The sequence below is a fragment of the Doryrhamphus excisus genome, chromosome 2, assembly GCF_030265055.1.
Source record: "Doryrhamphus excisus isolate RoL2022-K1 chromosome 2, RoL_Dexc_1.0, whole genome shotgun sequence".
Classification (NCBI taxonomy): domain Eukaryota; kingdom Metazoa; phylum Chordata; class Actinopteri; order Syngnathiformes; family Syngnathidae; genus Doryrhamphus; species Doryrhamphus excisus.
Window position 1 is genome coordinate 29,264,926 of NC_080467.1, and position 15,886 is coordinate 29,280,811.

Here is a 15,886-nt window from a genome sequence, read left to right on the forward strand (position 1 = left end):
ACATCCTTACAACATGTCTACTACATCCTTACAATATGTTTACTACATCCTTACAACATGTTTACTACATCCTTACATGATTACTACATCCTTACAACATGTTTACTACATCCTTACATGATTACTACATCTTTACATGATTACTACATCCTTACATGATTACTACATCCTTACAATATGTTTACTACATCCTTACAATATGTTTACTACATCCTTACAACATGTTTACTACATCCTTACATGATTACTACATCCTTACAACATGTTTACTACATCCTTACAACATGTCTACTACATCCTTACAATATGTTTACTACATCCTTACAACATGTTTACTACATCTTTACATGATTACTACATCCTTACATGATTACTACAGCCTTACAACATGATTACTACAGCCTTACAACATGATTACTACAGCCTTACAACATGTTTACTACATCCTTACATGATTACTACATCTTTACATGATTACTACATCCTTACATGATTACTACATCCTTACAATATGTTTACTACATCCTTACAATATGTTTACTACATCCTTACAACATGTTTACTACATCCTTACATGATTACTACATCCTTACAACATGTTTACTACATCCTTACAACATGTCTACTACATCCTTACAATATGTTTACTACATCCTTACAACATGTTTACTACATCTTTACATGATTACTACATCCTTACATGATTACTACAGCCTTACAACATGATTACTACAGCCTTACAACATGATTACTACAGCCTTACAACATGATTACTACATCCTTACAACATGTCTACTACATCCTTACAATATGTTTACTACCTCCTTCCATGTTTACTACATCCTTACAACATGTCTACTACATCCTTACAACATGTCTACTACATCCTTACAATATGTTTACTACCTCCTTCCATGTTTACTACATCCTTACAACATGTTTACTACATCTTTACAATATGTTTACTACATCCTTACAATATGTTTACTACATCCATGAATGAACCATCTTAAAGCGTCCTGTGCCCAAGTGGTTCCTGGTGGTTTTGTGATGTTTATGGGTCAGGAATCAAACAGAGACACAAGTGGACACGTCTCGGCTTGGGTTTAAACATCGTCATCGTCTTCATGACCATGTAAATGTTGGTCTTTTTCGATTTGCAACAGCGCCGCCGTCTGATGTGTTTGCTGAGCTGATGAAGATCAGGATAATCCTCTTAGCAGGAAGTGATGTACTGTGTGTGCTTGGCAGAATCACCCTGGTCCTGGCCTGTCCCATGGATCTGAAGAACTTCCCCATGGACGTGCAGACGTGTATAATGCAGCTGGAGAGTTGTGAGTACACACACACACACACACACACACACACACACACATGGTCATCAGTGTGGGTCCATCAGTTCCGTATAGATTTCTCCGCTGCCACCCCATCCTTTTGAGGAAACGTGATACGACTCGGAAACGGGGACACTGTGATGGATCACCGGACATGGAGCCAAGACACACTCCCCGGTCTCGGACCGGCGCCAGTGATGTCACAAGGTGCTGACAGAGAATCACTTCCATCAGAGTGAGCGGAGAAAGTGTCAATCAATATCGGCATGCAGGCAAAGGACCGCCTCCGGTCCTTCTTCAATGACGACTACGTGAATCGGGTTCCAAGCAGCTTCTTAAAACGCTTATCCCTGTGTGGGCGTCCTGGTACTGGGTCCCCATTGGTCCCCATGGGTCTACAACGTGGGTTCAGGTCTTTTCCCTGAACGATGGTACTATTTAGGGACTGCGGTTGTTTTAGTGCATGTAAACGTCATTACTTTCTTCACTTGGGAAGACGGGGGGGGGTCCTGTCCCGCCCTGCCCTGGCTCCTGGCACTGGGTCCCCATGGGTCCACCACGTTTGGGAACCTATCATGTGCGATCCAAGGGGGTCTTTTCCCTGAACGACGGTACTATTTAGGGACTGCGGTTGTTTACTTTCTTCACTTGGGAAGCGGGGGGGTCCTGTCCCGCCCCGCCTCCTGACACTGGGTCCCCATGGGTCCACCACGTTTGGGACCCTATCATGTGCGAACCAAAAGGGTCTTTTCACTGAACAATGGTCCGATTTTGGGACTGCGGTTGTTTTAGTGCATGTAAATGTCATCAGTTTCTTCACTTGGGAAGGGGGGGGGTCCTGTCCCGCCCCGCCTCGCCTCCTGACACTGGGTCCTCATGGGTCCACCACGTTTGGGAACCTATCAGGTGCGATGAAAGGGGGTCTTTTCTCTGAATTATAGTACTATTTATGGACTGCGGTTGTTTTAGTGCATGGGAAGCGGGGGGGTCCTGTCCCGTCCCACCCCGCCTCCTGACACTGGGTCCCAATGGGTCCACCACATTTGGGAACCTATCATGTGCGATCCAAGGGGGTCTTTTCCCTGAATGATGGTACTGTTTTGGGACTGCGGTTGTTTTAGTGCATGTAAACGTCATCACTTTCTTCACTTGGGGAGGGTCCTGTCCTGCCTCGCCTCCTGACACTGGGTCCCCATGGGTCCACCACATTTGGGAACCTATCATATGCGAACCAAAGGGGTCTTTTACCTGAACGATGGTACTGTTTTGGGACTGCGTTTCTTTTAGTGCATGTAAACGTCTTCACTTGGGAAGGGGGGGGTCCTGTCTCGCCACAGTAGAATTTCCTTTGGGATTAATAAAGTAGCTCGTTAACAAGCAGGAAGTCCCAGTTGTTTGAAAGTGAAAGTAGGGATCAAACATTGGGAATATTTTATGAATGCTAAACTTCATTATGACCACATCGGCCAGCCAATCAGAGACAGGAGTTCATGGTCATGTGGTTTCTTCTCTCACCAGTCGGCTACACCATGAATGACCTCATATTCGAGTGGGACGAGAAGGGTGCCGTGCAGGTCGCCGACGGCCTGACGCTTCCTCAGTTCATCCTGAAGGAAGAGAAGGACCTGCGCTACTGCACCAAACACTACAACACAGGTGAGGCGCCCCCGTCGGGACCATGCATGCGTTGTGATTGGCAGACACGTACAGCCCACTTCCTGTGTGCGTGTGTGTGTGTGTGTGTGTGTGAGCGAGTGAGTGTGCAGCATTGAACAGGCATGCCTCGCTGCCTCCCAATCAGACATAAAGCGGGAACGGTGGTGTCGTTTTCCCCGGGATTTATTAGCTCCTGTGTGGCTGTGAGAGATTCCGCCCAGCAACACAAACATCGGGCGACAAAAAGCCTCTTTGAAATACTAATTACCTTTCTGCTGCAATGCAGAACTTTTTTACCCTCGCTGGTCCTGGACCAGTTTGGAGCCATCTGCTGGGACCGCTGGACCTGCTGTCTGTTTGACCTTGGCTACAACATGTTTAATACATCCTTACAACATGATTACTACATCCTTACAACATGTCTACTACATCCTTACAACATGTTTACTACATCCATACAACATGTTTACTACATCCATACAACATCTTAACTACATCCTTACAGCATGATTATTACATCCTTACAACATGATTACTACATCCTTACAACATGATTACTACATCCTTACAACATGTTTACTACATCCTTACAACATGTTTAATACATCCTTACAACATGATTACTACATCCTTACAACATGATTACTACATCCTTACAACATCTTAACTACATCCTTACAGCATGTTTACTACATCCTTGCAACATGTTTATTACATCCTTACAACATGTTTACTACATCCTTGCAACATGTTTATTACATCCTTGCAACATGTTTACTACATCCTTACAACATGTTTATTTCATCCTTACAATATGTTAACTACATCCTTACAACATGATTACTATATCCTTACAACATGATTACTACATCCTTACAATATGATTACTACATCCTTACAACATGTTTACTACATCCATACAATATGTTTACCACATCCTTTCAACATGTTTACTACATCCTTACATGTTTGCTACATCCTGACATGTTTGCTACATCCTTACATGTTTGCTACATCCTTACAACATGTTTGCTACATCCTTAATGTTTACTACACCCTTACATGTTTACTACATCCTTACAACATGTTTACTACATCCTTGCAACATGTTTACTACATCCTTGCAACATGTTTACTACATCCTTGCAACATGTTTACTACATCCTAGCAACATGTTTACTACATCCTTGCAACATGTTTACTACATCCTTGCAAAATGTTTACTACATCCTAGCAACATGTTTACTACATCCTTGCAACATGTTTACTACATCCTTGCAACATGTTTACTACTTCCTTACAACATGTTTACTACATCTTACAACATGTTTACTACATCCTTACAACATGATTACTACATCCTTACAACATGTCTACGACATCCTTATAACATGTTTACGATATCCTTACAGCATGTTTACTATATCCTTACAGCATGTTTACTACATCCTTACAACATGATTACTACATCCTTGCAACATGATTACTACATCCTTGCAACATGTTTACTACATCCTTGCAACATGATTACTACATCCTTACAATATGATTACTACACCCTTACAACATGTTTACTTACATCCTTACAACATGTGTACTACATCCTTACATGTTTACCACATCCTTACAACATGTTTACTACATCCTTACATGTTTACTACATCCTGACAACATGTTTACTTACATCCTTACAACATGTTTACTACATCCTTAATGTTTACTACATCCTTACAACATGTTTACTACATCCTTGCAACATGTTTACTACATCCTTGCAACATGTTTACTACATCCTTACAACATGTTTATTTCATCCTTACAATATGTTAACTACATCCTTACAACATGATTACTATATCCTTACAACATGATTACTACATCCTTACAATATGATTACTACATCCTTACAACATGTTTACTACATCCATACAATATGTTTACCACATCCTTTCAACATGTTTACTACATCCTTACATGTTTACTACATCTTTACATGTTTGCTACATCCTTAATGTTTGCTACATCCTTACAACATGTTTACTACATCCTTAATGTTTACTACATCCTTACAACATGTTTACTACATCCTTACAACATGTTTACTACATCCTTACAGCATGCCTAATACATCCTTACAGCATGTCTAATACATCCTTACAACATGTTTACTACATCCTTACAACATGTTTACTACATCCTTACAACATGTTTACTTACGTCCTTACAACATTCTTACTACATCCTTACAACATGTTTACTTACATCCTTACATGTTTACTACATCCTTACATGTTTACTACATCCTCACAACATGTTTATACTACATCCTTACATGCTTACTACATTCTTCTCCTAAAAATTCTCCCAAAAATTCCCACTTTTTTGCCTAATTCCATGGGTTCTGTCCAGGATTTCAATTTGGTTTCAGCTTGTGTAGGTTCCTGCTCAGAGACCAGCAGCACCAGACAAACCCTGGATTTGCTTGTGTGTGTGTGTGTGGTTGTGTGTGGTTGTGTGTGGTTGTGTGTGTGTGTGTGTGTGGTACCTTGTAGACTATTGATTAAAAGACACACACACACACACAACCACAGACACTCAGGCTGAGATGAATCATTTCAATCTTCTCCCGGGATGGAAAATATGGACATAGCTTAAAAGCTCTCAAGTGTATCGCCGCTATAAATCAAGCCCCCCCCCCACCCCCCCCACCCCCCGTTCCCTTTGATAATGCTCCGGTCCTCTTCCACCCCCCCCCTCTCATATTTGTAATTGATGAAGCTGCTATTATTGATCCTCCTTGATGAAATGGACGCCCGGCCTTCTTGTTGGCCCAGCTTTTTGTGTTGACGTCGCCCCCCCCCCCCATGCCCCCCCACCCCCCCATCCACGTGGGCGATGACGAATCAAGATAGCATCGGTTTTTCGGAAGCGAGGGACATCGCCAAGAAAAGACGGCGTTGTTGTTGTTCTTGTCGTGTCTTCCTGAGGAACGTTGACTCTTTCCGATCTGCTACCCCCCCCCCCCCCCCCCCCCCGCCCCGACTCTGAAACGTCTTGTGAGCCTCGCGCTGACGTTCAACATGTTTCGCCGTCGCTCGGCATTCAGCTTCCTGTCGCTCCCAATTCCCCCGTGTGACGTTCACATCACGGCGGAAAGATGACGTTTGCTTTCCTGAGCTGTCATCTTCTTCTTCCGTCTGATTCTCCATCTGCTTGAGCGAAGACTACTACTTCCTGCTTCGTGCTACGATGGCCGCCGGCGAGGAGCACCTGACCTCCGTCTCGGGGGGGGGGGGCATCGTGACACATGGAATACTCTACTCAGTACACTTCAAGGAGTATACTCTGGTCAGGGTACTGGAAATACTGGGAATGGTTGTTTGTTTCTTTGTGACCTGGGATTGGCTGGCTGGCCACCAGTCCAGGGGGGACCCCGCCTCTCGTCTGAAGTCAGCTGGGATAGGCTCCAGCATACCCTGCTACCTTAATGAGGATATGAATAGACGGATTGACAGATGGATGGGTGGACGAATGGGTGGATAGATGGATGGATGGATGGATGGATGGACGGATTGACAGATGGATAGATGGATGGATGGATGGATGGATGGATGGACGGATTGACAGATGGATGGATGGATGGGTGGACAAATGGATGGATAGATGGATTGAAGGGTGGATGGACGGACAGACAGACAGATGGATGGACGGATGGACGGAATGACAGATGGATGGGCAGATTGATGGCCGGATGGATTGATGGATTGACAGATGGACAGATGGATGGAAGGATGCATTGATGGATGGATGGATGGACGGATTGATGGCCGGATGGATGGATGGACAGATGGATGGATGGATCGATGGATGGATTGATGGCCGGATGGATGGATGGACAGATGGATGGATGGTTGGATAAACAGATTGATGCAGGGATGGACGGATGGATAGACAGATTGATGGACAGACGGATGGATGGATGGTTGGATCAATGGATGGACAGATGTATGTACGGATGGATGGAGAGACAGATTGACGGATGGATGGATGGACAGATTGACGGCTGGATGGATGGTTGGATCAATGGATGGATGGATGGAGAGACAGATTGACGGATGGATGGATGAATGGACGGATGGATGAATGGACAGATTGATGGATGGATGGTTGGATCAATGGATGGACAGATGTATGTACGGATGGATGGATGGATGGATGGAGAGACAGATTGAAGGATGGATGGATGGATGGATGAATGGATGGACAGATTGACGGATGGATGGATGGTTGGATCAATGGATCAATGGATGGACGGATGGATGGAGAGACAGATCGACGGATGGATGGACGAACGGATGGACGGATGGATAGACAGATTGATGGACAGACGGATGGATGGATGGTTGGATCAATGGATGGACAGATGTATGTACGGATGGATGGAGAGACAGATTGACGGATGGATGGATGGACAGATTGACGGATGGATGGATGAATGGACGGATGGATGAATGGACAGATTGATGGATGGATGGTTGGATCAATGGATGGACAGATGTATGTACGGATGGATGGATGGATGGATGGAGAGACAGATTGAAGGATGGATGGATGGATGGATGAATGGATGGACAGATTGACGGATGGATGGATGGTTGGATCAATGGATCAATGGATGGACGGATGGATGGAGAGACAGATCGACGGATGGATGGACAAACGGATGGACGGATGGATTGACGGCTGGATGGATGGATGAATGGACGGATGGATGGATAGACAGATTGATGGATGGATGGTTGGATCAATGGATGGACAGATGTATGTACGGATGGATGGATGGAGAGACAGATTGAAGGATGGATGGATGGACGGATGAATGGATGGACAGATTGAAGGATGGATGGTTGGATCAATGGATGGACAGATGTATGTACAGATGGATGGATGGAGAGACAGATTGACGGATGGATGGATGGATGGACAGATTGACAGATGGATGGATGGTTGGATCAATGGATGGACGGATGTATGTATGGATGGATGGAGAGACAGATTGACGGATGGATGGATGGATGGATGGACAGATTGACGGATGGATGGATGGATGGATGGATGGACAGATTGACGGATGGTTAGATCAATGGATTAATGGATGGATGGATGGATGGATGGATGAGAGACAGATTGACGGATGGATGGGTGAATGGACGGATGGATGGATAGATGGATGGATGGATGGACAGATTGACGGATGGATGGATGGTTGGATCAATGGATGGACAGATGTATGTACGGATGGATGGAGAGACAGATTGAAGGATGGATGGATGGACGAATGGATGAATGGATGGATGGACGGACAGATTGACGGATGGATGGATGGTTGGATCAATGGATGGATGGATGGACAGATGGATGGAGAGACAGATTGATGTTTTCTCTTCCTTTGTGGGTCTTCAGGAAAGTTCACCTGCATCGAGGCCCGTTTCCACCTGGAGCGTCAGATGGGCTACTACCTGATCCAGATGTACATCCCGTCCCTGCTCATCGTCATCCTCTCCTGGGTGTCCTTCTGGATCAACATGGACGCCGCGCCCGCCCGGGTGGGTCTGGGCATCACCACCGTGCTGACCATGACCACGCAGAGCTCCGGTTCCAGGGCCTCCTTGCCTAAGGTACGAACCCATCTCTTCTTTCGTTCTTAATGAGAAGGAAATGACATTTGTGTCCAAAACGTGGGGGGCGTGAGTGGGTGGGGTGGGGGGGGGGGGCGATGAAGAACATAAAAAAGACACAAAAATGAAAACAACTTAAAAAAAGCAAAGGATTTTCAGATTAAAAAAAAAAAAGCAGTCATTGCTTGCGTGACCCAGTAGGATTGTATAATTATGTCCAGGGAAGCTGTAATCCCCAACACACACACACACACATACGCACACACACACACACACACACATATGCACACACACACTTTGTCGACATTAGGTGCTTCATGCGCTCTAAAAATCGAACAAGTGAACCGTGATTCCGCCGCAGTTCAGCTGTCACAATAATGATCACACAGCACAGCTGAGCTTAGGTGAGGCGCACACACACACACACACACACACACACACACACCTGAGTGTGTGTGTGTGTGTGTGTGTGTGTGTGTGTGTGTGTGTGTGTGTGTGTGTGTGTGTGTGTGTGTGAGCGCACACTCTCACGCTGCACATCCGCTCGCTACACGTCACATGAAGCAACATGAAGGTGGGAGATTAGGACGAGGAAAAGAAGGCAAAAAAAAAAAAGGAGAGCAATCCTAGCACCCCCCCCCCCAGCTAGCATTTTTATTAGCATTATTAGCATGCTTTTGCTCAATTATATGACATTTATTTTTAAAAAATTTTATAAAAAAATATAAAATTATTGAGGGGGTTTTGAGAATATTTTAAGGGGCTGAAGCCCCCCCTAAAATATTTTTATTTTAGATTTTGGCTTTGTTGTTGTTGTTCATTGTCTTTCTTCCTCTAACTAGTTAGCCCGCTAGCTTATTATTATATTATTAATATAATTATTACTATCATCATTATTATTATTCTGATTATTACTACTACTATTAGTAGTAGTAATAAAGTAGTAGTTGCAATGAGTCTCTTAGAGGGATGTGGGGGGATTTGGCATTATTATTATTATTATTATTATTATTATTATTAATATTATAATTTTTTATTATTATTATTATTATATTATTTTTATTATTGTTTTATTTTTATTATTATTATTATTTTATTATTATTATTATTATTTTATTTTTATTTTTATTATTTTATTTTTATTATTATTATAGGTATTATGATTATTATTATTGTTATTATATTTATGATTCTTACTATTATTATTATTGTTGTTATTATTATTATTATTACGCTTATTATTATGATTAATAATAATTATTATTATTTTTTTTATTATTTTATTTTATGATTATTATTAATATTATTGTTATTATTATTTATTTTATTATTATTGTTTTATTATTATTATTTTATTTTTATTATTATAGGTATTATAGGTATTATGATTATTATAATTATGATTATTATTATTATTGTTATTATATTTAGGATTCTTACTATTATTATTATTATTGTTGTTGTTATTATTATTATTACGCTTATTATTATGATTATTATTATTGTGATTATTATTATAGGTATTATTATTATAGGTATTATTATTATAGGTATTATTATTATAGGTATTAGGATTATTATAATTGATTATTATTATTATTATTACGTTTATGATTCTTACTATCGTTATTATTATTACACTTATTATTATGATTATTATTATTGTGATTATTATTATTATTACAATTGTTATTATCATTATTATTATTATGCTTATTATTATTATGATGATTATTACAATTATTATTAGGATTATTATGATGATGAATATTATTAGTATTATCACGATTATGATTATTACGATGATGATGATGATCATTATTATTACTATTATTATTATTATTATTATTATTATTATTATTATTATTATTATTATTATTATTATTATTATTATTATTGGGCACCACGAAGACAGCTGGGATAGGCTCCAGCCCCCCCCCCCCCCCCCCCCCCCCCCCCCCCCCCCCCCCCGCGACCCTGGTGAGGCTAAGCTGATGAATGAATGAAGTTACGGAGCCCCCAAGTGGAGGGTTAAAAAATAAAATAAAAAAAACGTTTCCTGTCCACTGAACAACTGCTCAGATGCGAGAAGAATCACATGACCCGGAAACGGAATTCCAACCGGGTAAATGTCGGAGCGATATCGCGGGTCACCACGCAAGGTCGGAAAATCCACAACCCGACACCTCCCAAACCAGTTGGGACCTGCTTGCACATAGTTTGGGTTTTTTTTTAATAGTACGGGGCCCCTCGTGGGGGCATTCGTGCTTGGGTGGCGGTCACTACGGGGACGGGGGCAGCGCCTTGACGACGAAGCTTTACATCAGCATCCAATGACGAGTGACTTGTGGGCGGGGTTTAATCAACCGAAGATGCAACCTTTGAAACTATTGTTTCTCTGCCGCCCCGCCCCCTCTGCCCCCTTGCCCCCGCCCCACAGGTGTCCTACGTGAAAGCCATCGACATCTGGATGGCCGTGTGTCTGCTCTTCGTCTTCTCGGCGCTGCTGGAGTACGCCGCCGTCAACTTCATTGCTCGTCAGCACAAAGAGCTCCTTCGCTTCAGACGGCGGCGACGGCACATGAAGGTCACTTCCTCCTTCCTGTCTCATCTCATTGGGCACCCCGCCCCCCCCCCCCCCCCCCCCGCCCCCGCACACACACACACCCGCTGTTTCAGGCCAACATAAACACGTTCCAGCATCCCAGTAAACAACCAAGCGCCAAACGGGAGCGTTTTTCCAATATGGCCGTTAGGAAGCGATAAATCGGTGTTGTGATGGATTGATAGCAGACGTAGCAGCAACAACTGCAATCAAGCGTCTCTGATAACTTGCAATGACTCTCTTAGAGTGATGTGATGAGGGATTTGGCATTATTATTATTATTATTATTATCATCATCATCATCATCATCATCATCATCATCATCATCATCATCATTATTATTATTATTATTATATTTATATTATTAATATTATAATATTATTAATATTACTAATATTATTAATATTATTATCATTATTATTATTATTATTGTTATTATTATTATTATTATTATTGGGCTGCACGGTGGTCAAGTGGTTAGCGCTCAGACCTCACAGCTAGGAGACCAGGGTTCAATTCCACCCTCGGCCATCTTTGTGTGGAGTTTGCATGTTCTATTATTATTGTTGTTGTTGTTATTATGATTATGATTATTACGATTATTATTATTATTATTGTGATTATTATTATTATTATTATTATTATTACCATTATTAATATTATTATTATTATTACCATTATTAATATTAGTATTGTGCTTATTATTATGATTATTATGATGATGATATTATTATTACGATTATGATTATTACACTTATCATTATTATGATGATGATGATAATTATTATTATTATGATTATTACAACTATTTTGATGATTATTATTATTATGATTATGATTATTACAATTATTATGGTTATTGTGATGATGATTATTATGATTATGATTATTATTATTACTATGATTATTATTATTATTGGGCTGCACAGTGATCGAGTGATGTGATTATTATGATTATTGTGATTATTATTATTATTATCATTATTATTACCATTATTAATATTATTATTATGCTTATTATGATTATTACGATTATGATTATTACAATTATTATGATTGTTATGGTGATGAGGATTATTATGATTATTACAATTATTACAATTATTATGATGATTATTATGATGATGATTATTATTATTATTATTATGATTATTATTATGATGATTATTATTATTATGATGATTATTATTATTATTACTACGATTATGATTATTATTATTATTATTGGGCTGCATGGCGATCGAGTGGTTAGCGTGCAGACCTCACAGCTAGGAGACCAGGGTTCAATTCCACCCTCGGCCATCTCTGTGTGGAGTTTGCATGTTCTCCCCGTGCATGCGTGGGTTTTCTCCGGGTACTCCGGTTTCCTCCCACATTCCAAAAACATGCTAGGTTAATTAGCCACTGTTAGATAGGTATCTATACTTATATACATATACGTATATATATATATATATATATAGGAATCGAATGAGAGGAATATGACCTGCCCACCAAAGTGTGAGACATGAAAAGTGGAGTCTTAAGCCGTGCTGATCATTTGGACAGAAGATGGCTGCCAGCTTCTGAGATGACGGCGATCAATAAAAGAGCGGCTGCGATGTTGTCAGCCCCAATTAAGAGGAGGAACTATTTGTTGCATGGAAGCTGTCTGTCACCGAGGCTCGTTATCTCCCGCCGAGAAGCGGAGGCGAGTACCGTGCACACGCTCACACGGCGCCCACATCAGGTTATCGATCCCCGGCTACCCGACCAGCAGGACAACCTCAGCGGCCCGGGGACGGAGCCCTGAGGGACTCCGCACATCGGGGTCCGTTTGATTAATGACGGCGCCGCTAACGGCAAAACATCATTGATTGGCGGGTCAGCCGCTGCTGAACTTTAAGGTGCGACTCGCTCGCCCGTTGAGTGCCACAAAGCATGCTGGGAGCCGGCTAAATATCTATACGTCCATATATGGTCATATTAAACCTTACACATTTCCGTGTTTTCTGTGTATCCTTTTGTTATGATTATTATTATTATTATTATGAAAATAATGGACATCCTGGTCCAAAAGACCATGTGACAAAAATGGAGGGAGGCTGCCCCCTAATGGCTGATCCCAAAAACTGCATCATAATAATGTTTAACACACCAGAACCTTCATATTGGTTTAGTCCAAGTCCTGTCCAGTCTTATTATGGTGGACTATATTTTTCATACAAATAGCAGTCATGTTAAAACATCGTGTTGCTGCTGGATGTTCATCATAAGACAACGGAAGACAAATGTGGTGTCATCACAAACATGGCCGTCCATTGTCATGATTGATTATTATTTCTTGGTTATTATGGTGTACTATATTTTTCATCCATATAGTAGTCATGTCAAAACATCGTGTTGCTGCTGGATGTTCATCGTATTGCAGTGATACTGTAACACTCAAACATGGCCGTCCCTGACATGATCGATTATTATTCTTGGTTATTATGGTGGACTATATTTTTCATACAAATAGCAGTCATGTCAAAACATCGTGTTGCTGCTGGATGTTCATCATAAGACAACGGAAGACAAATGCAGGGGCCGCTGTGATGTCATCACAAACATGGCCGTCCCTGACATGATTGATTATTATTTCTTGGTTATTATGGTGGACTTGGTTCAGTTTCAAAACATTGTGTTGCTGCTGGATGTTCATCGTATCCCAGTGATACTGTAAGACTACAACGGGAAGACAAATGCGGGGTCCGCTGTGGTGTGATCACAAACATGGCCGTCCCCGACATGATCGATTATTATTCTTGGTTATTATGGTGGACTATATTTTTCATCCATATAGTAGTCATGTCAAAACATCGTGTTGCTGCTGGATGTTCATCATAAGACAACGGAAGGCAAATGCAGGGTCCGCTGTGATGTCATCACAAACATGGCCGTCCCTGACATGATTGATTATTATTTCTTGGTTATTATGGTGGACTTGGTTCAGTTTCAAAACATTGTGTTGCTGCTGGATGTTCATCGTATCCCAGTGATACTGTAAGACTACAACGGGAAGACAAATGCGGGGTCCGCTGTGATGTCATCACAAACATGGCCGTCCCTGACATGATTGATTATAATTTCTTGGTTATTATGGTGGACTTGGTTCAGTTTCAAAACATCGTGTTGCTGCTGGATGTTCATCATAAGACAGCGGAAGGCAAATACAGGGCCTGCTGTGGTGTCATCACAAACATGGCCGTCCCTGACATGATTGATTATTATTCTTGGTTATTATGGTGGACTATATTTTTCATCCATATAGTAGTCATGTCAAAACATCGTGTTGCTGCTGGATGTTCATCAAAAGACAACGGGAAGACAAATGCAGGGTCCGCTGTGATGTCATCACAAACATGGCCGTCCCCGACATGATCGATTATTATTTCTTGGTTATTATGGTGGACTTGGTTCAGTTTCAAAACATTGTGTTGCTGCTGGATGTTCATCATATTCCAGTGATACTGTAAGACTACAATGGAAGACAAATGCAGGGCCCGCTGTGATGTCATCACAAACATGGCCGTCCCTGACATGATCGATTATTATTCTTGGTTATTATGGTGGACTATATTTTTCATCCAAATAGCCGTCATGTCAAAACATCGTGTTGCTGCTGGATGTTCATCATAAGACAACGGAAGGCAAATACAGGGCCTGCTGTGATGTCATCACAAACATGGCCGTCCCTGACATGATTGATTATTATTCTTGGTTATTATGGTGGACTATATTTTTCATCCCTATAGCAGTCATTTCAAAACATCGTGTTGCTGTCGGATGTTCATCGTATCCCAGTGATACTGTAAGCTTGATATTTTAATACTACAATGGTTGGGCGTCCATCTTTTTCTACTTCTTCTACATTTGCCTTCCATTGTAGTTCATTGTAGATGAACATCCAGCAGCAACACGATGTTTTGACATGACTAGCATTTGGATGAACATGGCCGTCCCTGACATGATCGATTATTATTCTTGGTTATTATGGTGGACTATATTTTTCATCCAAATAGCAGTCATGTCAAAATATTGTGTTGCTGCCGGATGTTCATCATATCCCAGTGATACTGTAAGCTTGGGGGGCGTCCATTTTTTTTCTTCTCTACATTTGCCTTCCATTGTAGTATTACAGTATCAAGCTTATTGTATCACCGGGATATTGATGAACATCCAGCAGCAACACAATGTTTTGACTTGACTGCTATGTGAATGAAAAATATACTGAACCAAGTCCACCGTAATAACCAAGAAACAATAATAAAGGCACGGCCATGTTTGTGATGACATCACAGCGGACCCTGCATTTGTCTTCCCGTTGTAGTCCTACAGTATCACTGGGATACGATGAACATCCGGCAGCAACACGATGTTTTGAAACTGAACCGAGTCCACCATAATAACCAAGAAACAATAATAAAGGGACGGCCATGTTTGTGATGACATCACAGCGGACCCTGCATTTGTCTTCCAGTATCACTGGGATACGATGAACATCCGGCAGCAACACGATGTTTTGAAACCGAACCAAGTCCACCATAATAACCAAGAAATAATAATCAATCATGTCAGGGACGGCCATGTTG

The 15,886-nt window shown here is 41.3% G+C and overlaps 1 protein-coding gene across 5 annotated transcripts in view; it reads left to right on the top strand.

The window, feature by feature from the left end:
- The window catches only part of glra1 (glycine receptor, alpha 1), a 123,782-nt gene that overhangs the window by 105,098 nt on the left and 2,798 nt on the right, over positions 1-15,886 (top strand). For all 5 annotated transcript variants that reach the window (XM_058064702.1, XM_058064703.1, XM_058064699.1 and 2 more), the window contains 4 exons: positions 1,252-1,334; positions 2,853-2,990; positions 8,454-8,668; positions 11,109-11,255. In XM_058064702.1, the coding sequence (XP_057920685.1) occupies positions 1,252-1,334; positions 2,853-2,990; positions 8,454-8,668; positions 11,109-11,255 (583 nt within the window). The remainder of the gene's footprint in view (positions 1-1,251; positions 1,335-2,852; positions 2,991-8,453; positions 8,669-11,108; positions 11,256-15,886) is intronic.